The sequence below is a fragment of the Chiloscyllium plagiosum genome, unplaced genomic scaffold, assembly GCF_037043375.1.
Source record: "Chiloscyllium plagiosum isolate Xiang-an unplaced genomic scaffold, Cpla_swu_hap1 HiC_scaffold_32, whole genome shotgun sequence".
NCBI lineage: Eukaryota > Metazoa > Chordata > Chondrichthyes > Orectolobiformes > Hemiscylliidae > Chiloscyllium > Chiloscyllium plagiosum.
This window is the reverse complement of record NW_028270170.1, coordinates 31,700,895-31,724,993: the sequence shown is the minus strand read 5'-3', so window position 1 is coordinate 31,724,993 and position 24,099 is coordinate 31,700,895. Positions and strand designations below refer to the sequence as shown.

Below are 24,099 nucleotides of genomic sequence, written 5' to 3'. Positions count from 1 at the left end.
TCACAAACCAACTGCTAGGGCCTACACAAGAGTACCTTGTGGAGGTTTTCTGGTTCCTTCATGTTGGGAAATGAAGAATGAACACCGACCCACCCAACATAAAAGAAACATTGGGAGTAATGAATATAGAACTAAACGTATTTCACCAGTGTCATTCCATGTTGTACAACAGCATCATGCCATCTAGGCAAGTCAGCATATGTAACAAAACACATCAGTTGCAGTTCAAAATGAATGACTACAACACAAAAAAAAAATCAGTGGCATCAGTGCATTTATTTTGATTTAAAAAGAAATTAAAATTTGTGTATCCATTACAAATCATTAAATATACCTTTACACACTGGCTATGCAAAGTACAGAATGGATACAGAAACATAATAAGGCTCTGAAGCATTCTTCAGCTTTGTATTGAAACAGCAGTCACGACATTAGTCACACTTCCACTGATTTTAATCCCAAATTTCCAGCACATTATGCTTTTGTCGCAAAATGCATGTCTTTTTTACTGCACACTGTAAATTGCAGAATTTGAGTAACAATCTGCTCCACATTCTGATGAAATGCAGAAGTTTTCAGTAATTTAACTAAAAATGAATTTTGTCATCTCCTGCTATTTGTGGCCTATTAGCTAGCAAATTCTATTGTTATCCAGGAGGATTACTACAGACGACAGTATAAACGACATCAGCCACAATTGGCAAAAAGCCAAGTGCAGCACTCAGTAAAGACAATAGAAAGAAAATCAAATGTAGAACCAATTATTGATTGATATTTCTTAACATCATTCTTTCTAATCCTCATCTGTCAATGGAATTTTCTGTATGAAAGGTTATATTGAGAAATGGACATTAAGTATATAGAAAAAAAGTTAGCCATCTTGGACACACAATACAATATGACAAAGTTCTCTGTTAATGTGTGGGTAGCTGGAGTAGTGTTGACTGCCCAGACGGTAAATAGGTTACATTACGGGATCTTGAGAGTTGGAAGGCAATGTCTTCTGCTGCTTCAAGCCGCCTTAGTTCAATCAAGCCATCGCCAACTTTTGAGAGAGAGTTAGCTATCAGCTCGGCAGCTTTGGAGTCTCCTTCAGCAGAAATCACAGCTGCCTTTTTCTGTTGCTCAGCCTAGCAAACCAGATGCAAGTGTTGTGTTAATTAAATAGATTTTACAGTATGAGCAGGCATATTTGGGATGGTAAACAGGGAATCGTTAATTGTTAAGTGCCAGTCTCACTATGAAAATACTGCCTTTAAAATATCAAACAGATTGGAAAAAAGTTGCAATAGTTGGGCAACAGCAATTTTCAGGATATTATTTAAGACATTGCTACAGATGTTTTTATAAATTAACCCATTGCTCTTCATCATTTTTGGTAAATAAAGGATATTTAAAATGAAATGTATGAATATTTTAGTTTTAGAAGGCATGCCTGTAATCATTCTGAACTGTGAATACTGAGAGTACAAGCAGAATGAACTCACTTCCCTGCTTTTCATTAAGCCAGCAGAGCCCACACAGAACCAGTCTGCAACACAACTTACTGTTTTCAACAAAGACCATAAGAAAGAGGTATAGAAATTAGACCATTCAGCCCATTGAGTCTGCTCCATCATTCAATCATGACTGATAAGTTTCTCAACCCCATTCTCTTGCTTTCTCCCTGTAACCCTTGATCCCTTAATACTCAAGAACCTATTGATCTCAGTCTTAAATATACTCAATGACCTGGCCTTCACAGCCTTCTGGGGCAATGAATTCCATAAATTCACCACTCTCTGGCAGAAGAAAGTTTCTCCATATTTCCATTCTAAAGGGTCTTCTCTTTACTCTAAGGCTGTGCCCTCAGGTCCTAGTCTCTCCTACCAATGGAAACATCTTCCCAACATCTATTCTGTCCAGGCCTATCAATATTGTGTTCGTTTCAATTAGATTGCCCCTCATCCTTCTAAACTCCAGCAAGCATAAACCTAGAGTCCTCAAATGTTCCTCGTATGTTAAGCTTTTCATTCCTGGGACCATTCTCATGAACCTCCTCTGAAGCCGCTCCAGGGCCAGTAACATCCTTCCTGAGATATGGGGCCCAAAACTGCGCACAATACTCCAAATGTGGCCTGATCAGAGCCTTATACTGCTTCAGAAGTACATCCTTGCTTTTATATTCAAGTCCTCTCAAAATAAATGCGCTCATTGCATTTGGCTTCCTAACTACTGACTCAACATGCAGGTTTACCTTGAGAGAATCCTAAGTCTTTGCACTTCAAATTTCTGAATTTTCTCCCCATTTAGAAAATAGTCCATATCTCTATTCTTCCTACCAAAGTGCATGACCTCACACTTTCCCATGTTGTACTCCATCTGCCCACTCTCCTAACATGTCCAAATCCTTCTGCAGGCTCCCTGCCTCCACAATGCTACCTGTCGCTCTACCTATCTTTGTATCGTCTACAAACTTAGCTCAAATATCCTCAGTTCCAACATCTAGGTCATTAATGTACAAAGTGAAAAGTTGTGGTCCCAACACAGAACCTTGCAGAACACCACTTGTCACGGCTGCCATCCTGAGAAGGACCCTTTTATCCCCACTCTCTACTTTCTGCCAGACAGCCAAGCTTCTATCCATGCTAGCACATTGCCTCTAACACCATGGGCCCTTATCTTACACAGCAGCCTCCCATGTGGCACCTTGTCAAGAAAGCTTTTGAAGTCCAGGTAGATAACATCCATTGGCCCTCCTTGGTCTAACCTGCACATTACTTCCTCAAAGAATTCCAGCAGATTTGTTAGGCATGAACTCCCCTTGATGAAACCATGCTGACTTTGCCCTTTTTTACTATACACTTCCAAGTATTCAGAAATCTCATCCTTCACAATGGGTTCGAGGATGTTACCCACGACCAAGGTTAGTCTAATCGTTTTGTAATTTTCTGTATTGTCTTACTCCCTTCTTAAACAGGGATATCAAGCAGTGATTTTGCAGTCTTCTTGGAGGCTCCCTGACTCTCATAATTCCTGAAAGATCACCACTAACGCCTCCACTATCCCTTCAGCTATCTCCCTTAGAACTCTGAGGTGTAGTCCATCTGGTCCAGATAATTTAATTACTTTCAGACCATTCAATTGTTCTCGCACCTTTTCCTTGGAGTTGGCCACCATACTCAGCTCTGCCCCCTCACTCTCTAGAATTTTTGGGATATTACTCATGTCTTCAAAGACATTATTCAGCTCCTCAGTCATTTCCTTGTTTCCCACTACTATCTCACCAGCGTCATTGCCCAGCTGCCCAATGTCCACTCTCTGTGCGGGAGCTCGTGTGTGGTGTGCTGCTGCCCAGTCTTCTGAATGGGCAGCGAACTAAGTGCTCGCTGTGTCAATCCCATTGGTCTGAAATTGGGGGGGGGGGCCTCCACGATGCTGCAGGTTCCTTACACACAAGTGTGTCCGCTCAGAAATAAGCCCTGAGACAGAGGGGGAGCAAGGCAGGCAGAGCCTGCCTCAAATACGCTCCCTCTATCTTTTCATTAGGATGTATATCAGCACCAAAGTCTAATCCCCTTGCAGCCATGTCTCCGTGATGCCCACTGTGTCACACCTGCCAATTTCAATCTGCGCCACAAGCTCATTTACCTTATTCTTTATTCTGCGTTTATTCAGATATAACACCTTCAGTCCTATATTAACTGTCTCTCTTCTCATTGTCATTCGTTTGTCCAGGGTGCTTGAAGTTTGATTGTTATCCCTTTCCATACACTCTGTTCTATTTGTGTCTGTGTTAGAGATTTTAATAACCTCTCCTGAGTTCTGCACTCTTACCTCCTCCTTTAATTCGGGTTTTCTGATTTCCCTATAACTGAGCCCCCTCCACCCGTCTACAGTCCTAATTATACGATTCACTTGGACTCTAGGTCCAGCACGGTTCAGATGAAGACCGTCCCATCGGAACAGGTCCCTTCTTCCCCAGTACTGGCACCAATGTCCCATGAATTCAAACCATTTCTCCCACACCAATCTTTGAGCCACCCATTTACCTTCCTAATTTTATTGATCCTGTGCCAATTCGCTCGTGGCTCAGGGAGTAATCCAGAGATTACCACCTTGTTGGTTCTTTGTAATTTAGCTCCGAGCTGTTCACACTCCCTTAGCTGAACCTCTGCCCTAGTTTTATCTATTGCACTGGTACCTACATGGACCACGCCCACTGGATCTTTGCCCTCCCACTCCAAGTGGAATACAGTTGAGAAAACAATGGGAAAATATTTGAAATTCTGAATTACCATTGTACTTTTGGGTTGTAAAGATTTTCAGTGCACACTGGCATTTGTACATGTGTAAAAGAAACCTAATTTTCAAAACAATTCCAAATCCAAAACACTGCAGGTGGACGTTGCATGTGAGAAGTGAATGGAATTGAAGCTGCTATAATGCTAACCACATTGCTACTGGCCCCAAGACTTTTCTCTTACGTCTGTGTGGCACTGTAGTGAATAATTGTTTCTACAAGTTTCCCCAACGTTAAACTGACTGATCTGTAAGTTCTGGGCTTATCTTTCTCACACTGTTCAAAATAAAAAAACTATGAAGGTTTCAATACACCAGTCCACTGGCACCACAAATAGCCCCTCTAGTTTGCTGGTGGATTTGTTCTACAATTGATTGATTGTGCGGATAATCAGGTGACTGTACTGTATTGGACAAAAATGAGGTGAACACTTAAATTGCTACTGCAATTCGATGAAATCTAGAGTACTTCCAGTGCATGAGGTTCTGACTTATTAGCCTCGTGGCATTACTGTTATGCCGCTGCCTTCCCCTCTCCTGCATTATATTAACCACTTTGAATTATACAATTACTCTTTTGTTTTAGATAATGACAATGAACAGGCCATGGAAGAACGCTCTGTGGTAAGTTTGCCTCAGGAGGCGGAATTGATGGAGAAACACCCTGACTGAAGAACTGCGCTGTGGGTATGAGAACAAGGAGGTTAGATGGGAAGGTGAAAATTACTGCAAATGCTGAAATCTGTACTGAAAACAATCAAAGCTGGAGATCACAGCAAATCAGACAGCATCCATGGAGACAGAGCAAGCTAACGCTGAGTCTAGATGAACTCAGCATCAGAGCTCTGACGAAGAGTCACCTCGATTCAAAATTTTAGCTTGCTCACTCTCCACGGATGCTGTCTGACCCACTGTGATCTCCAGCATTTGTTGTTTTCAGACAGGATGGGACATTTGGTCAAGATATATTTTCTAAAGTCTGCAAACAAAATTTTTTAATAGTGCTAGAGCTGGGAGAGAATGGTGGCCCTATTGTTTGAGATTATAAAATACCTCCTGCACTGTAGCATTGGAAATTGATAACAGTATTAGGCAAAACACTCCAGACAACTGCCTCTGCCTTTTTCAAATAAACAGCCTGAAAAATATATCAGCAATGTCTTTGAACAGAGAAGGGATGACATTAAAAAGCAATTAAATGGGCAAGCATTAACAGCTATTATATGGCACACTGTCATATAATGAAAAGGTATAAAGACAGACCTCCCAAACAAACCATGGCTACAACAAGCACCAGAGTTTGGTTAGTTGCCCCAAAGATTCATTGGGAGGTCTGCTGATGAACCGACCACCTAAAACCGGTCTGAGCTCATAGGAATTCTAACCATCCAGTGTCAGTGAGAGTACATACTGTTGAACAACCATTTGCTATACAAGGTGTGCCACACTGTGGAATAGTATCTAGGTTATTGTGTAGCATTCATACCAGGGCCAGATCCTTTAAACCTAATATGGGTTCATTCATGGACAAAAGCTCGATTAATTACATGCCTCCATTTTGCAATGACAATATGAAAACCATTTCTGTTCAGTTCCCACAAAAACATTTTAAATCAGTCTTCAATTCACTTGGCTTGTCACAAACTAGAAAATGTTCAACCTCAGTGTTGTGTCTGACCTCCAGATTAGTTTGGAGAAAGTGAGGATTGCAGATGCTAGCGCTCAGAGTTGAGAGTATAGTGCTGGAAAAGCACAGGTCAGGCAGCATCCTGATGAAGGGCTTATACCCGAAACGTTGATTCTCCTGCTTCTTGGATGCTGTGCTTTTCCAGCACCACACACTCTACTCCAGTTTAGCTTCAAAGCTCTATAAACTGCCTATTATAATTCATGTAGCTTTCCTCTTTTCCCATGTTGTAAACTAATGCCTTAGGCTAACTACTCAAATAATTCCCAAACACCATCCTCATGGTGTCAAAAATCATCTTCATTCACAAATCCTTCTGTGGTATTTTTCATTCTAGCTTGTGCATTCATTACTTCATTGCATGGTATTTCCTCTACTACAAGCACCTGTATCATCAACAACCACAGCGCTGTAGTCTGGAATGTGCCTGTCTCGTTCTCCTCTCTGAGGAGTCTTAAACAATTCCTAACTTCTCTCTGCTCCTGTGCATTGTCAGGACTTCCTTCATCTATCCTTCAACCTCTCATGTACTGGTGTTGCTTCCATAAAAGGCGACTTAACATGTGACAATTCCAAGGGTCCACAACAAACAATGGCATATTCAAGTCAGATTTTTCACTCATGCCTTTTGGAAGAGACTCAACGTCTCAACGCAATGTTCCTGGCACTTGCACAGGTGGCTGTTTAGAAAACATTCAACTGCTTCATCCTGAAGGGACTGGACAGCTACTTGAGCTTTTGTACAAAGTTTCATTCCTTAACCACCTGTTAAAGGTGTTCACCTCATTTCTATGCAAGTCAGGTGATTGTCCACACAATCAATTAATTGTAGAACAAATCCACCAACAAATTGGAGGACATGACTGCGGCACCAGAGCACTAGAGAATGGCAAACATAATCGCTTTTGACCAAGGGGGTGGAACCTGTAGAACAATTATTCAATACAGTGCCACAGATTAATAAGGAAAGGCATAGGTGATGTGAGTGAAAATGACAGTAAGTAGGAACGTGATTGCTAAACTGGTTTATTGTGGAGTTCCCCAGGGACTGGCATTGGAACATTTACTTTTCCTGACATATACATATAAACAATTAGGTATTGGTGTGCATGAGACAATTTCAAAATGTGCAGACTACACAACCCGAGAAAATTGTAAACAACAAGGAAGGTAGTCTCCAACTTAGAAAGGCTCTTGACAACTGATGGAATGGGTAGACACGTTGCAGATGAAATTGAGAAGTGTGAGGTGCTAACACTTGGAATAAAGAACATGGAGAGACTGTAAAAACAAAAGGCACTATTCCAAAGTATATGCAGAAACAGAGATATTCAAGTAAAGATATACAGAAGTCATTAAAGGTGTAGCAATACAAATAAAGCATACAATATTCTAGTTTTCATTAACAAGAAAATACAATACAATACAAGAGTAGGGAGGTGTGAAGAATTTGTCTCAGATACAGATTAGACTTCAGCTCTGTATTCAGTTCTAGGCACCACATTATAGGAAGAATGTGCATGCAATGGGGTGAAGATGTTTATGAGTTCCAGGGATTTCATGAAGAAAACTCGGACTATTTTCTTTGGACAGAAAGCTAGGAGATTTGATAGGTTATATCATTGAGAGGAGCCCGGAGAGAGTAGATAGGGAGAACCTATTCCACACATTAAAGGATCAAGAACTAGAGGGACAGTTTTAAATATTTTGCAAATGCGAGGTGAGAAAAAATTGGTGACAGTCCAGAATGCACTGTCTGGAAGTATGATGGTGGTAGCAGGTTCAATCAAAGCATTCAAGAGGACAGAGAATGGTTATTTACTTATAAACAACATGTCAGAAAAAGACAGAAGATTGGCACTAAGTTAAAATGCTCAGAACACCGGTGCAGACACGATAGTCCAAATGGCCAACCTTCTGCACTGTAACAATTCAGTGACATTGGTGATTCTCTGCACCCTACTTAAATACTAAACAATATAAATGCTAGATTTAAAAAAAAAATCAGGTCACAAATTGTCATCTTGCTTGCCAACCACTCAAGTATATAACCTACTGCAATTACACTAACCTTTTCAACAACAAATCTGGCTCGCTCAGCTTCCTGTTGTGCAACTTGCTTAAGCTCTACAGCTTCCGTGAACTCTTTGCCAAAGGTCAAATGTGTCTGAAACAAAAAGATACATTTCAAGATGAGTGATACTAAGTGAATAATCAAAAATACATCCGGCTACTCAAATAATACACACCCGAGGACTGGGGCATTACAGTTTAAAATACATGACTGCTGTAATTTAAGTCACTGATCAATGAACAGGGAAGCAGGATTTGTTTTCTGCATTTCCCGTACTGCAGTTTGAAGTCGATAAATTCTTGCAGATCGTGCAAGTTCACGGTCTCAAATGGTAACAAGATGCTTGTTTTGTTAAATTCACTGTAGCAAAGAGTTTTGGGTGGCATAAAGACACTGACAGAACCTAACCTGCTTTCAGATTTATCCCCTTTGACAATGGAATCTGTAATTAAAAAGCTTGAGAGAAACATGGAAAACACTGTAGATAAATTATTTTCCAACTTATTGATAATCAGATTCTCAAGATAGTAAATGCACTTAGTACATGCTGTCCAAGAATGCCCCTGACAAATCTCTCCCTTAATAAGACATACACTACGACAGTTACATCAAAATACACACAGCAATTCAAACTTCCAGATGTAACTCTCACCAGTTCTTCCAGACACAAGTCTGTTGCATTATTTACACTCATATCCCACTAATTTTAGGAGAATTACTGTCCATGAGTAATCAACGTGTACCACCATCCATATCACAACATTGAGTGTGCACGAGCTGCCCAATATTCTTTTCAAATGCTGTTAATTTTTCAAAATTAAATTATTGCTGAGTGTTTTTAAATTGGAGTTGCCGATCATGATGATATGGGAAAGGACCACAGTGAAAACCTCTTACAATCCCACTGGCTGATTGATTGTTCTGTGCTTGATGAGACTGAGCCTGTATTAGCAGGGACCAGATAAAGTGTTATTCTGTGTATTTCAGTTTACTGGGAAACAACCTACACAAAACACTGACAGGATGTCTCCACTTTGGGGCGGCATGGTGGCTCAGTGGTTAGCACTGCTGCCTCACAACACCAGGGTCCCAGGTTCGATTCCAGCCGAGGGCAACTGTCTGCGTGGGTTTCCTCCCACAATCCAAAGATGTGCAGGTCAGGTGAATTGGCTATGCTAAATTGCCCATAAAGTTAGGTGCATTAGTCAGAGGGAAATGGGTCTAGGTGGGTTACTCTTCAGAGGGTCGGTCTGGACTGGTTGGGCCGAAGGGCCTGTTTCCACACTGTAGGGAATCTATTGTAAATGTCAGAGGTTCTGAAAAATCAGAACTAACTGTTGACTCCCATAGAAATCAAATTCAAACCTGGAGTCAGGTTCCATTGGGCCTCTTTCAGCACAATTCTTATTTAAAAATTAAAACGTTATACCTATAAGGTTAGAAACAGTACAATGTCTATTTTAAATGGTTAAATTCCACATGACAAATGAAATAACAATTAAAATAAAATAAACTTGTAATCAGGACAGAGAACTCTAACATTCTTAAAACGATTCCTCCTGCAGTGGCCCCTCTGGAATTGCAGGGAGGGTGCAGTGCTCTCTCCAGGGTCTGTGCCGAGTTGGACTTTGCTCCTTGGGCTATGGGCAGCCTGTAGGGGCTCCACTGCTGGCTCCTGCCTGCTGCTTACTGGAACCACTTGCAGTCACTGCTGAGAGGGCTATGAATCCTGACAGGCCTTGGCCTTCCTCCCTCCCTCCCTCTCCTCCAGATCAATATGTCGGTCATGCTCGGGCTCATGGCCCACCCTGATCCAGAGGGAGATGGTGGCTCAGGTGTTTTTCACTGATTGGAAGTTGCAGGAGAGGCCCCATCATTTTAGCTGCCATCTTGGTTTGGGGGGAGGGTGGGTTGATGCGTGAAGACCACCAACCTTTCAGGTGGGTCCTGCGGGCAATGGTGGCACGTGCAGGCTCTCAGGAATAGATGTTCTGTGGTGGAAGTCATAGCGTGGCTGGGGTAGACAAGCAGATCTGGCAGGCAGTCTGTGGCCTTGAGGTTGGGGGCCATCAGTGAAGACCTTGGCAGCAGTGCAGCATGGGAGGGACCTCACGGCTGAGTGTTGGAGACTGTGCTAAATGGTGCCATTTGGATCAAGTAATGTACCGCAGTAAACAACATTAAATCAAATTACTTAATGCTCAATGAGATTTTGAGCAGTAATAACTCACCATAAGGCAAAACAATGAGAAAAAGGGCAATGTTTAATGCATACCTCATGTACATTAAATTTTCAGTAGCCTCTTCTATACAGTTCAAAAACCTTGAACTTGACTTCTATTGTTCATTGAGATTTTAACTTTCTAAACATAATCTGGGACTGCCACAATGTTAAGGGTTTAGATGGAGAGGAATTTGTTAAGTGTGTACAAGAAATTTTTTTGATTCAGTATGTGGATGTACCTACTAGAGGTGAAAAACTTGACCTACTTTTGGAAGCAAGGCAGGGCAGGTGACTGAGGTATCAGTGAGGGAGCACTTTGGGGCTAGCGGCCATAATTCTATTAGTTTTAAAATAGTGAGAAAAGACAATTTTGATAGTATTAGGCAAGAACTTTCAAAAGCTGATTAGGCGCAAATGTTCACAGGGACGGCTGGAAAATGGGAAGCCTTCAGAAATGAGGAGCAAGAGTCCAGAGACAGTATATTCCTGTTAGGATGAAAGGAAAGGCTGGTAGGTATAGGGAATGCTGGATGACTAAAGAAATTGAGGTTATGATTAAAAAAAAGATGGAAGCATATGTCAGGTATAGACAGGATAGATAGAGTGAATCCTGAGAAGAATATAAAGGCAGTGGGAGTATACTTAAGAGGAAAATCAGGAGGGCAAAAATGGGACATGAGGTAGCTTTGGCAAATAGAGTTAAGGAGAATCCAAAGGGTTTTTACAAATATATTAAAGATAAAAGAGTAACTAGGGAGAGAGTAAAGCCCATCAAATATTAGCAAGGCGGCCTTTGTGTGAAGCCGCAGGAGATAGGGAAGGTACTAAACAAGTATTTGCATCAGTATTTACTGTGGAAAAGGACATGGAAGATGTAGAATGTAGGAAAATAGATGGTGACATCTTGAAAAATGTCCATATTACAGAAGAGGTGGTGCCGGATGCCTCGAAACACAAAGGTGGATAAATCCCCAGGACCTGATCAGGTGTACCCTAGACCTCTGTGGATGCTAGGGAAGTGATCGCTGGCTCCCTTGCTGAGACATTTGTATCATCGATAGTCACAGGTGAGGTGCTTGAAGACTGGAGGTTGGCCGAAGTGGTGCCACTCTTTAAGGAGGGTAGTAAGGACAAGCGAGGGAACTATAGACCAGTGAGCCTGACGTTGGTGGTGGGCAAGTTGTTGGAGAGAATCCTGAGGGACAGAATGTACATGTATTTGGAAAGACAAGGACTGATTAGGGATAGTCAACATGGCTTTGCATGTGGGAAATCATGTCTCACAAACTTGATTGAGCTTTTTTGAAGAAATAACAAAGAGGATTGATGAGGGCAGAGTGATGGATGTAATCTATATGGATTTCAGTAAGGCGTTTGACAAGGTTCCCCAACAGAGACTGGTTAGCAAGGTTAGATCTCATGGAATACAGGGGGAACTGGCCATTTGGATACAGAACTGGCTCAAAGGTAAAAGACAGAGGGTGGTGGTGGAGAGTTTTTTTCAAGCCGGAGGCCTGTAACCAGTAATCCTGGAGTGCCACAAGGATCGGTGCTGAGTCCTCTACTTTTCATCACTTTTATAAATGATTTGGATGTGAGCATAAGAGCTATAGTTAGTAAGTTTGCAGATGACATCAAAATTGGAGATGTAGCAGACAGCGAAGAAGGTTACCTCAGATTACAACAGGATCTTGATCAGATGGGCCAATGGGCTGAGAAGTGGCAGATGGAGTTCAATTTAGATAAATGAGAGGTGCTGCATTTTGGGAAAGCAATCTTAGCAGGTTATATACTTAATGGTAAGGTCCTAGGGAGTGTTGCTGAACAAAGAGACCTTGGAGTGCAGGTTCATACCCTTGAAAGTGGAGTCACAGGTAGATAGGATAGAAGGCGGCATTTGGTATGCTTTCCTTTATTGGTCAGAGTATCGAGTAGAGGAGTTAGGAGGTCATGTTGCAGCTGTACAGGACATTGGTTAGGCCACTGTTGGAATATCGCATGCAATTCTGGTCTCGTTCCTATCGGAAAGATGTTGTGAAACTTGAAAGGATTCAGAACGATTTACAAGGATGTTGCCAGGGTTGGAGGATTTGAGCTATTGGGAGAGGTTGAATAGGCTGGACTGTTTTCCCTGGCATGTCGGAGACTGATGGGTGACCTTATAACGGTTTAGAAAATCACGAGGGGCATGTATAGGATAAACAGACAGAGTCTCTTCCCTGGCATGGGGGAATCCAGAACTAGAGGGCATAGGTTTAGGGTAAGAGGGGAAAGATATAAAAAAAGACCCAAGGGGCAACATTTTCACGTAGACAGTGGTGGGAGTATGGAATACATCCCATTAGAGATTTGCTATGGGGGAAAAGACAAACATTTTTAATGATCTTAAGGAAAACTGGATAAATATTATGAATAGATGAAGACAGAAATGTGAGCTGGGCATGCTTGGGACTGCTTTAACATAGCAACAAGCTGCAATAGGATGAATGACCCCCTTCAGCACTGCAGACTTCTATCGTAGACACTTTACTGCAGCAGCTTTGGATTCTGACATCTTTCAGATCAGACATTAAGCGAAAGCTGCTGTTTGTCTGGTCAGTTAGAAGTTAAAGGTCTATTGGCATCAAACAAGGAGTTCTTCCAACATTTTTCAAGTCAGCTAATGTCAACAAAACCTGATCATCCAGTCATTTAATTAACTGGCTGTTGATTGGTGTTTGCTGTATCTAATGTACTGCAGTATTTGTCTAACAATAATTATGGGGTCATTTAAAGGGAATCGTTGTTTTATATTGTCAAGAGTTACACAAAATTTCCCCCTAAAGAAAACATACTTTTTTAATGTTGAATTACAAGAATAAAGCAGTTTACTACAAAACAAAGGCAGCAAAGAAAGAAGGTAGAAATTTGAATGTCAGTACCAGAGACACATCATCCAGGATGAGTCCAAAAGTGGAAGCTCTCTCAGTCAGATCCTCGCTAACCTGTCTGGACACAAGCTCTCTCTGTGTGATGAGTTCACCAGCATCAAATCGGGCCTAGAAAACATCCAATTCTTAATTAACAAGTCAACTCCTTCACGAAAAGAATTAGATAAAATCAGCATAATTTACACTTCAAATTAGCACAAGTGTTTAAAACAGTGTGAAATGATGACATTGGATGCAAGTAAGTTTAAGTCAAATCCGGGCAGCAATGTGGCAAAAAATTATGTTATAACTCCATTTTGAAAGTGAATGGGCGTAGTCACATTCAAGACACAGACACAAACTTTGTTTAGATGGTGAAGGATTACTCCGACACTTTAAGCTGTCTGTATACAAATATCTACTCCACTGCAATATTATATAACTTGTCTGCAAAACATCAGGCTCAGAAATTTCTTTTAATTCAGTGAATATGGCCTTTGCTTGCTCGGACTCCAATTATTGCCTATCCCCCGTTACTGTTGAGAAAGTAATGGTGAGCGGTTTCCTTTAACTGCAGCCAATTCGGTGCAGGTACACCCACAATGCTATCAGGAAATTTCACGGTTATGACCCAGCAACACTGATAGAACAAAGATATTTCCAAGTCAGCATGGAGTGTGGCTTGGAAGGAAAACTTGCAGGTGGCGGTGACATTCCTTTGTATGAACTATTTACTGCATTGAGAGGATCTCTACCCCTTGTTATTTAAAAAGCTTAATTTTAAAAATTTAAATTAAGGAAACCCAGGCTAAATGTTAACATTCGAGGTGACAGCATTACCAAAGAAAATAATAATCCACACTTGCACACTTATGAATCCATGCCTGATTTATTCTGATTTGTTAATATTCAAATCAATGAGACAGAAAATTCACAACCCTCCTTATCTACTTGAAACAGAACCCAAGTCATAAAAATACAAATGCATTACATATAAGCAATTTTTTTAATGACAATTCTATTTTGGGCATAAACCTGCCTGTAAAGTGGATTAGAACTCAGGTTGTAAGTTTGCTTGCTGAGCTGGAAGATTTGCTCTCCAACGTATCATCACCATGCTCGGTAACAATATCAGTGACCCTCCGGTGAAGCGCTGGTATTCTGTCCCGCTTCCTCTTTATGTGTCGTGGTCTGTTGTGGTGAGTGATATAATTTACGGTCCCTTTTCTCAGAGGTTGGTCAATGGGGTCCAAATCAACATGTTTGTTGGAGGAGTTCCGGTCTGAATGCCAGGCCTCTAGGAATTCCCGTGCGTGTCTTTGTTTAGCTTGTCCCAGGATAGATGTATTGTCCCAGTCGAACTGGTGTCCCTCGTTGTCTATACGGATGCTAGTGATAATCGGTCACGTCTTTTGGTGGCTAGTTGGTGATCATGTACCCTGGTGGTTAGTTTCCTGTCTGTCTGTCAGATGTAGTGTTTGTTACAGTACTTGCAGGGTATTTTGTATATGACATTCATTCTGCTGGTTGTTGGTAGGGTCCTTTAGATTCATTAAGAGCTGTTTCAGTTTGTACATAGGTTTGTGGGCTACCACGATGCTAAGGAGCTGGAATAGTCTGGTTGTCATCTCAGAGGTGTCTTTAAGGTATGGTAGTGTGGCTGCAGTCTCTGGGCATGTTGTGACGTCTTGTTTAGGTTTGTTTAAGAATTAGCGGACTGTGCTTATCAGATAGCCATTGTTCTTGAATATGTTGTATTAGGTATTTTTCTTCTGCTGCTCGTAGTTCCCGGGTGCTGCAGCATGTTGCGGCTTGTTTAAATAACGTCCTGTTGTGGCTTCGTTTGAGTATGTTGGGATGATTGTTCATGTAGTTGAGTATCTGGTCTGCGTGTGCCGCTTTCCTATAGATGCTGGCCTGCAGCTCTCCGTTGGCTTTTTATTCTACCGTGACATCTAGGAAGGAGAGTCTGTTGTTGTTCTCTTTTGTGAACCTTATACCTATCTCAGACCCATAGTCTCACTTCCCGGCACACCAACATACAGACTAGCAAAGGAACTTCATTGTAAACTGAAATACCTAGTAGAAGACTCACGCCACTCCATCCAATGAACCTAGGAATTTGTGAACATTAAAGACATAAAGGTTTAGGATGACGCAGTCATGGTCTCCTTTGATGTGATTTCCCTATTCACATCAAAACAAAAATTCGGCTTCACCACTAGACAAACTAAGGACATAAACACCAGACAGCACCAACTCCATCAGCAAGGACAGCATCCGCAAACCAGTAAACCTGTGTCTCGCAACCCACTTCACCTTCAACGACAAGACCTACAAATAAATCAACAGGACATCCATGGGATCACCGTTATCAGGATTCTTGGCAGGAGCAGTTATGCAGAGACTTTAACGAACAGCCCTTCCCAGCATCCAGCCCAAGCTATGGATGCGCTATGTGGATCACACCTTCGTCATCATGAAATGGAACAAATTAGAAGAAAACCACAAACACAAACAACATTCTTACTGGTACAAGGTCCACTAAAGAGGAAGAGAACAACAGACTCCCCCCCCGCCCCCCCAGGTGTCACAGTAGAACAAAAGCCAATGAAAAGCTGCAAGACAGCATCTACAGAAAAGCGACATACGCAGACCAGATACTCAACTACAGGAACAATCATCCCAACACACTCAAACAGAGCTGCATTAGGACATTATTTAAATGAGCCATAACACACTGCGACACCCAGACACTCTGATATGCCAAAGAAAACACCTATACAACATTTTCAAGAACAATGCATACCTGATAAGCACAGTCTGCCGATTCTACAACAAACCTAAACAAGACGACACAACCCGCCTAGAGACTCTAGCTGCATTACCATACATTAAAGACCAGACTACTCCAGCCCCTTGGCATCATGGTAGCCCACAAACCTACCAACACACTGAAACAGCTCTTGATGAATCTACAGAACCCTGAGCCAACCAGTGGAACGAACTTCATATACAAAATACCCTGTAAAGACTGCAACAAACACTACATTGGACAGACAGGCAGGAATCTGGCCACCAGGATACATAATCACCAGCTAGCCACCAAAAGACATGACCAACTATCACTAGTATCCTTACTCACAGGCAACGAGGGACACCAGTTTGACTCAGACAATACATCTATCTTGGGACAGGCTAGAACAAAGACATGCACAGGAATTCCTAGAGGCCTGGCATTCAAACCGGAGAACTCTGTCAACAAATGCTTCGATTTGGACCCCATTTATTAACCTCTCAGAAAAAGAACCAGAAGTGAGATCACATACCACAACAGTCCACAACACAAGTAGCAAGCGGACAGGACACGAGTTTTCAATGGAGGCTCACTGATGATGTCACTAGCATGGTGATGAAACGCCTGAAAACAAATCTTCCAGCTCAGCGAGCAAAATTACAACCTGAACCACAACCTGAGCTACAAGTCTTCACAAAAATCGTAGTGAATTAGAATGTTACACACAAATATCAACAACTGGCCAAATTTAATCCTCACTAAATTGCAAGTAAATAGTGAAGTAAATAGCAGAAATATGGTTGCAAGGCAGGCCAGATGCATTTGATTGGTGCTGGAAAATATGCACATGTAGATGAGTCCAGACAAGTGCTGGTCAATGTACTAAGAGTAAAAGTATTTTTAGCTCTAGTATTCATCCAGAATCCACTCCTACATAACTGTGTGACACTTACAACGACAGACTTCAGAATTTCTGTTGTGATGGATGGCAGTACTCTCTCATCGTAATCTTCACCTATGCTGGTATAAATCCTCGGTAGTTGGTCGGTCACTGGCCTGAATAGGATACGCAGTGTGATGTTTACATTCTGTAAATCTGTAAAACAATGAAGTTCAGTGTCTGATTTTTATGCAAAGTTTCAGTGGATACTTCTTAAAATACATAAAAGTAGAAAACTTTCCTTAGCACACAGCATTTCAAGTTTATTCGTGGAGCGTCGCAGGTTTACCTTTATTACACGGACACCAAACCACTTCTCTTTATGAACTCACCTTTGCTACCTGTGATGACGGGAACGTTTCGTGGTCGTGATCGACAATCAAAGATAATTGGTCTCTGTACCCATGGAATTAGAAAGTGCGTGCCTTCTCCAGAAACAACATCTTGAACACCACGAAATCGATCAAATATCACTGCTCTGTGTCCAGCATCAACTAGCGAAATAAAATTGGGTGTTACTATACCAGCATTATATGTATTGATGATTAATCTGTGGAGTCATTTAGTAGCAGTTAATCATTAGGAATTAAATGCTTATTAAAAGGCAGGTTTATTCACAAACCAATGGAAAACAAGTGACCACCAGCAATTACCTTGAAAGGAAATTTATAATATCAGCCAGACAATTCTGTACCTCATCACTTTCCACTAATTCCCCCCTTTTTCTACTGCTCCTATAAGAGGCCAATGTTTGCCTCACTGTATTCATGGGCCAGGAGCATTTCCTGTAATGTCTGCATCTAATGTCCATCTGTGCGATATTGTGTTTATAGGTCATCCTTATTAACTCACTCACTAGCTCATTATATTCATTAATACTGGGTTCCTGTTTCCTCATTCATAACCCTTTACTAACCCATTATTTACTATAACATGGTTTCAGCAGTTCTGTAGTGTATTTTACTATCCTAAGATAGACCAAATTTAAAACAACCCTTTCCAACCCATTACAGTGGAACCTCGATGATCCGAATGAGATGGACGGGCAGTATTTTGTTCGGATAATTGATTCAATGCCTCTCCTCTGGGGCTCGGAGTTTTCTGAAATTTCCTTTTTCCTTGCTCCCTCTCCCTGTCTCAGGGTTTGTTTCTGATTAGACACACATTTATGCTGATCACAGGACACCAAACAGTTCCCCAGTTAGTATGTACTTGTTAAATACCTTTTAACTGGGCCGTTATCCCTTTAAGAATCTGTCAAAACAGCTCAAGTGAAAATGCATTAAAGAAAGAAACTCACACCCGCAAATAACAAACAAATCTCACAACCCAGCCGCTGTAATCAGTTTAACATCCTTTATTCTTTTATTAAGTGCAGATACAATTTCTACTTATTTACAGCATCGAGGCCTAGCATTTTTTACTAACATTTACTAACTTAAAAGAACTTAATTTCTTGGAATAAAGCTAGTGCTTCCAAATAAACCTGTTGGAACACCTCGAAAGCTAGTGCTTCCAAATAAACCTGTTGCACTATAACCTGGTGTTGTATGATTTTTAACTTTGTGCACCCCAGTCCAATACTGGCACCCTCAAATCATAACTTAAGACAAAAGGACTAACACCTCTTAAATTATGTAAGCAAACCGGACAGACTCTTAACCCTATCAGGAGTAGCAGCCAATACTTAGCACATGTTTTGACATATCTCCTGTAGCCCAGGCAAGAAGCCCCTCAAACCTTTGTGTACTATAGATAAAACAATGTAACACCAGAGTAATGGAATTTTAATATATGTAAGAACTGTGTATAAGTAGGCTATTGTAAAAACTGTATTTCGGGATTCTATTGCCACCTTGAACTTGTGCTACTTGCGGTTGCTGAATAAAGGCTATTTTTGCCTCTCACCAATTTCAGTCGTTATTTGAACACTATCTCAACATCATCCCCCGGTACCTTTAAGTAAGATGAACAACTTTGAACTGCTGTGTGGTGTATCTACACCTACTTATGTATTCAAGAATTTAAACACGATAACATTGAAGGAACAGCCATTATGATTCCAAGACAGGATGCAAAGAAAATTGGACGTGATATTGGAGGACGTGGTGTGCAAAATGAGACTGCACCCTAATCCTTCGAGGTAGCAGGGGTTGCAAGCTTGGAAAAGTGCTCTCAAAGCAACCTTCAAAAATTTCTGTAGCGTACCTTACAAATACACCATAAAGTTAGTGGTGGTGGGAACAAATACTTATGATGCTAAGCAAGTGGGCTGCTTGGCCTAGATGGTCTTGAACTCAAATGCTTTTGGCAGTTGCACTCATCCAAGCAAGTGGATAGCATCCCATTATATTCCCAATACAGGTCTTACAAATGGTGGAAAGATTTTGAAGAGTTAGAATACTCAACCTCTGACCTGCTCTCGTAACCACTGTATTTATGTACAGTTAATATGAATGCAAATTAAAATGCTCACCATTATGCCAGTTATTCATTATAAAAGCCTGGAAACGACATGCAGATTTAATTCAACCTACGTGACTGCTTCATCAGATTGGGGTTCACCTTGTGAAAGTACCAGGCATATACTCCTTTCCCTATAATCAGGGCAGTGAGGAGTGACTTGCCATATAACACTACAGTAAAGGCATTACTGTATGAGAAAGGATTTTAGTGGGATGAGGCCCAATTTTAAAGGAGGCCAGCCTGTTTAACGTTTTCTCCCAGCACAGAGCATTAGCCAATGGAGCACATACTGAACTGAGGGCTTGCCTCCATTATGCAGCCTACCAGGTAGAAAACAAAGCTAGTGGGCTTCCCTTCCGTTCAGATCCTATGGTTCAATACATATCCACACTAGGAGAACAACAGCAGCAAACTGTTTGCAGAAACCTTAGAGCTGCTTGCAGGAGGGGGGGGGGGGGGGGTTAAAGGCAGCATTCTAAAAAAAATACTTAATAGGAGTAAAATAATAGTTATACTGAAAAGCAAACAGAATCTTCGAACTTCTCAATCGCCTGGATCTAACACTCTAACAATACCACTATGCCACAAGCACCATGAGGGTGTCACTTGGCCTCAGTTACCTCATTACAACTGCATTAAGGAGTAAGACCTCATGACAGGGTGAAGGGAAACAAATTCTGGTGACAATGCACACCAATAACCCTATAAATGGGACTGGTACTTTAAAAATAATTATACAATCAGCTAGTTTAGATACAGTTTAAGAGTTTGTCATTAACTAAACTTTAAGTTTATATTAGGAAAGAAATGACCTTTTCAGCTGTAACGTCTGAATCAATAGCAGATTATGCAACAAAAACCTCCAGCATTGGCTGAAAAAGGGGACTACCATGCAGCAACTTTAGCAATGAGAACACAATACAGAAGACCAAAGAGTAAATTAATGCAAGACAATTCTGAGACACAGCTTTAGCCATTCTTGCAAAATCTGCCTGAAAGACTGGAAGTGAAATTCAAGCAGGTAGGTGCCATGTATTTTATAGCCTTTCCTGGGAATTAAGGCCACAATAATACAAATAACCTTAAATTTATCCACACATATGCAATTCACTAGACATGGTCCAGCAAGAGTTAATTTGAAGCTTGTATGCTTAAAGGGGAAAGAAAAACAGCTGTTCAATGGACATAACAATCTTCTCATATTTTCCAAAGTAAGCTGGAGTTGACCAGCAATCAAAGATCTTACAGCGTGAAACCATGCTTAAAAGGGAGTGGGTGCGCACATGTAGCAGTACGAGTATATTACAAGTGTACATTTAAAATTATTTGTTAAATTTCCTTTTTACTCATTGGAAGGTTAGATTCTTACTGAGGTTTGGTGCTATGGTGGTGGCTATTCAGGATTTGAACCTTGGTCTTGCCTTCAGATCTTATTGATATAATAATGCACTAGAGCGTGCCTTTACTTAATTCTGTACTACAAATATATTAAAACAAATTGCATCTCAGCATATGTCCTGCTATAGTATCACATTATAACTGCCTACAACCACATTCATGATACCAGGAATGTAGAACTTCAATTTAATAGAAAACTAAGAAAAGCTGGGGCTGTCCTCCTGAAAGCAGAGGGAAGTTCAGTGTATATTTAATGGAGCCACTCAAAAACAAGAACATTTTTTTTGATAAAAAAAAATTTAGTTTGGTTTCAGGAGGACCAATAACCAGAGAGTACAGTTTTAAGGTCCTTGACAGGGGGTAGCAGATTTGTAAACCCAATTAAAAACTTTATTTATCATTCTCATGGAAAAGGATTGAAATACAACATTGTTCATGGAGACCTTCAGATAAACAATCTCACCTTAATATTTGGAGATGGGTATTTCAATGATTCATTGTTTATTCACTTCTGAAAATGGGTTGAAAAAGCATTTTCCATTGCTGTCAGAAGTACAGCTGCATTTTAAATTTTTAGAAGGATGATGAATGTTATAGGTCAAGTAGCCATTGCCCCAGAGACCCTTGGGACTGCTCAATCAATAGAGACAAGCGACTAGAGGCATGTTTAATCTGACAGTCACCACACCTAAGGTGAGTAGTAAGGTTGAGAAGGTAGGAACCTCATGGCGACCTTAGCTGGTACAGGATTGGAACTTTCGGTCTTTACATCACTCGCCATCTGAACAGCCAACTGAGCTAACTGACCCCCTCTATGAAGAATGAGAGATTTTAGTTTGGGGTTGCATTTTGAGAAAATCGATAAGAAAAGAGGTGTAGGTCAGATCATAGATGCACTTGAAAACAGTTCATTTAAAATGAAATGGGAGGATATTAAATCTCAGTTTTAGGACAGAGATAGAGAAAGAATACATCCCACAAAAATGCAGTGAGAAATGCCTTCTGTTCTCTGCACATATTCTTTTTTCTTTACTCCTTTTCTCATGGTGGTTCTTGCAGCATCAGAATGTGGATCACAGTAAAGTAGCGAAGATACCACAGTTGCTGGAAATTCGAAATAAAAATGCAATATGTTGGAACTACTCAGTTGGTGAGGTAGCATTGCAGGGAGAGAAAAAGTGTGCTACTAGACTTTGATGGCATCATAAACAGTGGTGATGAACTGCATGATTCACATTCAGTCAATGTGGTGTGGAAAAGAGCACATTTGGTTTAGTTACTGTATGTAACAGGCCTTTGTGATGATATAACTATCAAAAAGGTTTTACCTTTACTTATTCCACAATTTATCTTTTATAATTGCTTGAGTGTTTGTTTGGTTTGTAATACAACTTCCAGTCCCAGCCAAAAGGTTTATCACCAGACCCAGATGTTTTCAATGCAAAGATGGCAAGTTCTAAACTGCTCTTTCCTTTCATCCTATCAGAAGCCCAAAGAGGCACAACAACACCTCCTCTTCCTCAGGCAGCTTAGGAAATTCAGCATGTCCATAAAGTCCCTCACCAACTTCTACAGATGCATTACAGAAAGCATATACTCCAGGTGTATGATGGCCTGGTATGGCAACTGCTTTGCCTAGGACTGTAAGAAACTAAAGTAGAATGTGAGCACAGCCCAAACCATCACAGAAGCCAACCTCCCATCCATGGACTCCATTTACATTCTCATTGCCACAGAAAGGCTGCCATCACCATCATCAAAGATCCCTCCAAAACTGGTAATGCTCTCCTACAACTGGCCCATCAGGCAGAAGTAGGGGTGTGTGTGGGGGTGTGTGTGTGTGGGGGTGTGTGTGTGGGGGGGGGGGGTGTGTGTGTGGGGGGGGGGGGGGGGGTGTGTGTGTGTGGGGGGGGGGGTGTGTGTGGGGGGGTGGGGGGGGTGTGTGTGTGTGTGGGGTGTGTGTGTGGGGGGGTGTGTGGGGGGGGTGTGTGTGTGGGGGGGGGTGGGGGGGTGTGTGTGTGGGGGGGGTGTGTGTGTGTGTGGGGTGTGTGTGTGTGTGTGGGGTGTGTGTGTGTGGGGTGTGTGTGTGTGGGGTGTGTGTGTGTGGGGTGTGTGTGTGTGTGGGGGGGTGTGTGTGTGGGGGGGTGTGTGTGTGGGGGGGTGTGTGTGTGGGGGGGTGTGTGTTGGGTGTGGGGCGTGTGTGGGGGGGGTGTGTGTTGGGTGTGGGGCGTGTGTGGGGTGTGTGTGTGTGGGGGCAGTGGGGTGTGTGGGAGGGCGGTGGGGTGTGTGGGAGGGCGGTGGGGTGCGTGTATGGGGGGGGCGGTGTAGTGCGTGGGGGGAGGGGTGTGTGGGGGGGGTGGGGTGTGTGTGTGGGGGGGGTGGGTATGTGTGTGTGGGGGGGGTGGGTATGTGTGTGTGGGGGGGGTGGGTATGTGTGTGGGGGGGTGGGTATGTGTGTGTGTGTGTGTGGGGGGGTGAGGTGTCTGTGTGTGGGGGGGGGTGGGGTGTGTGTGTGGGGGGGGGTGGGGTGTGTGTGTGGGGGGGTGTGTGGGGTGTGTGTGTGGGGGGGTGTGTGGGGTGTGTGTGTGGGGGGGGTGTGGGGGGGGGTGTGGTGTGTGTGTGTGGGGGGGGTGTGGGGTGTGTGTGTGGGGGGGGTGTGGGGTGTGTGTGTGGGGGGGGGTGGGGGGTTGTGGGGGGGGGGGTGTGGGGGAGGGGAGGCTCACCGTTATAAAGCGCCGAGTTGACGACTCCTCCAACAACGGCCAGACCGAGGCCAAACTTGCCAATGGTTTCCAACACTTTCGTGGCCATTTCCAACGTGGGGGAAGGTGAAGGGCGGAGGGGTTGCACTGATCGCCGGGCCTGAAGGACAGAATCAAACAGCCGCCGTCAACCAGGCCGCACGGTCACCTCCACGGGGCAGCTACGCATGCTCAGTGCCCCGTTCACTCCCGCAGTAAAACCGCACACCATTGGCTGGTGAATGCGTGATGATGCATTATGGGCGATGTAGTCCTCTATCCCGGAAGCGGTTGGTCTGAAATGGAGCGGGACACTACAACTCCCAGTGTGCGTCGCGCTCCGGCTGATCCACGTGGACCTCACCCTCAATGCAATGGAGTTGAGCTTCAAAATGTATCGTTTCGCAGTGTTAAATGGTTACATTGACCTTTTTTTGTAATGAAATATTTTCATAAATTGTAGCTAGTGCGCATTGTTGAAAAATGATGGAAACTGGGAGCAGTCCTGGTAGAAAGGGACACACACATTTCACATTGGTATAAAAACAGAAAGTGCAGGTTTGGTAATATGTATGGAGACAG

General features: G+C 42.4%; 1 protein-coding gene across 1 annotated transcript; it reads right to left on the bottom strand.

The window, feature by feature from the left end:
- Positions 1-257: 257 nt before the first annotated feature.
- phb1 (prohibitin 1) lies at positions 258-23,678 on the bottom strand. Its single transcript, XM_043675194.2, has 6 exons — positions 23,500-23,678; positions 17,245-17,406; positions 16,926-17,068; positions 13,188-13,304; positions 8,040-8,135; positions 258-1,130 (listed from the first exon to the last, which is right to left on the bottom strand). Exons 1-6 carry the CDS (start codon positions 23,585-23,587, stop codon positions 915-917), a joined length of 822 nt encoding a protein of 273 aa, XP_043531129.1. The 5' UTR covers positions 23,588-23,678; the 3' UTR covers positions 258-914.
- Between the last annotated feature and the right edge of the window lie 421 nt (positions 23,679-24,099).

Coding starts and splice junctions, on each gene's coding strand:
- phb1 (XM_043675194.2), bottom strand. CDS start 23,587: ATGGCCACGAAAGTGTTGGAAACCATTGGCAAGTTTGGCCTCGGTCTG. Junction 17,069..17,244: donor CGTCATCACAGGTAGCAAAG/GTGAGTTCATAA, acceptor ATTGTTTTACAG/ATTTACAGAATGTAAACATC. Junction 13,305..16,925: donor AAATTCTGAAGTCTGTCGTT/GTAAGTGTCACA, acceptor GATGTTTTCTAG/GCCCGATTTGATGCTGGTGA.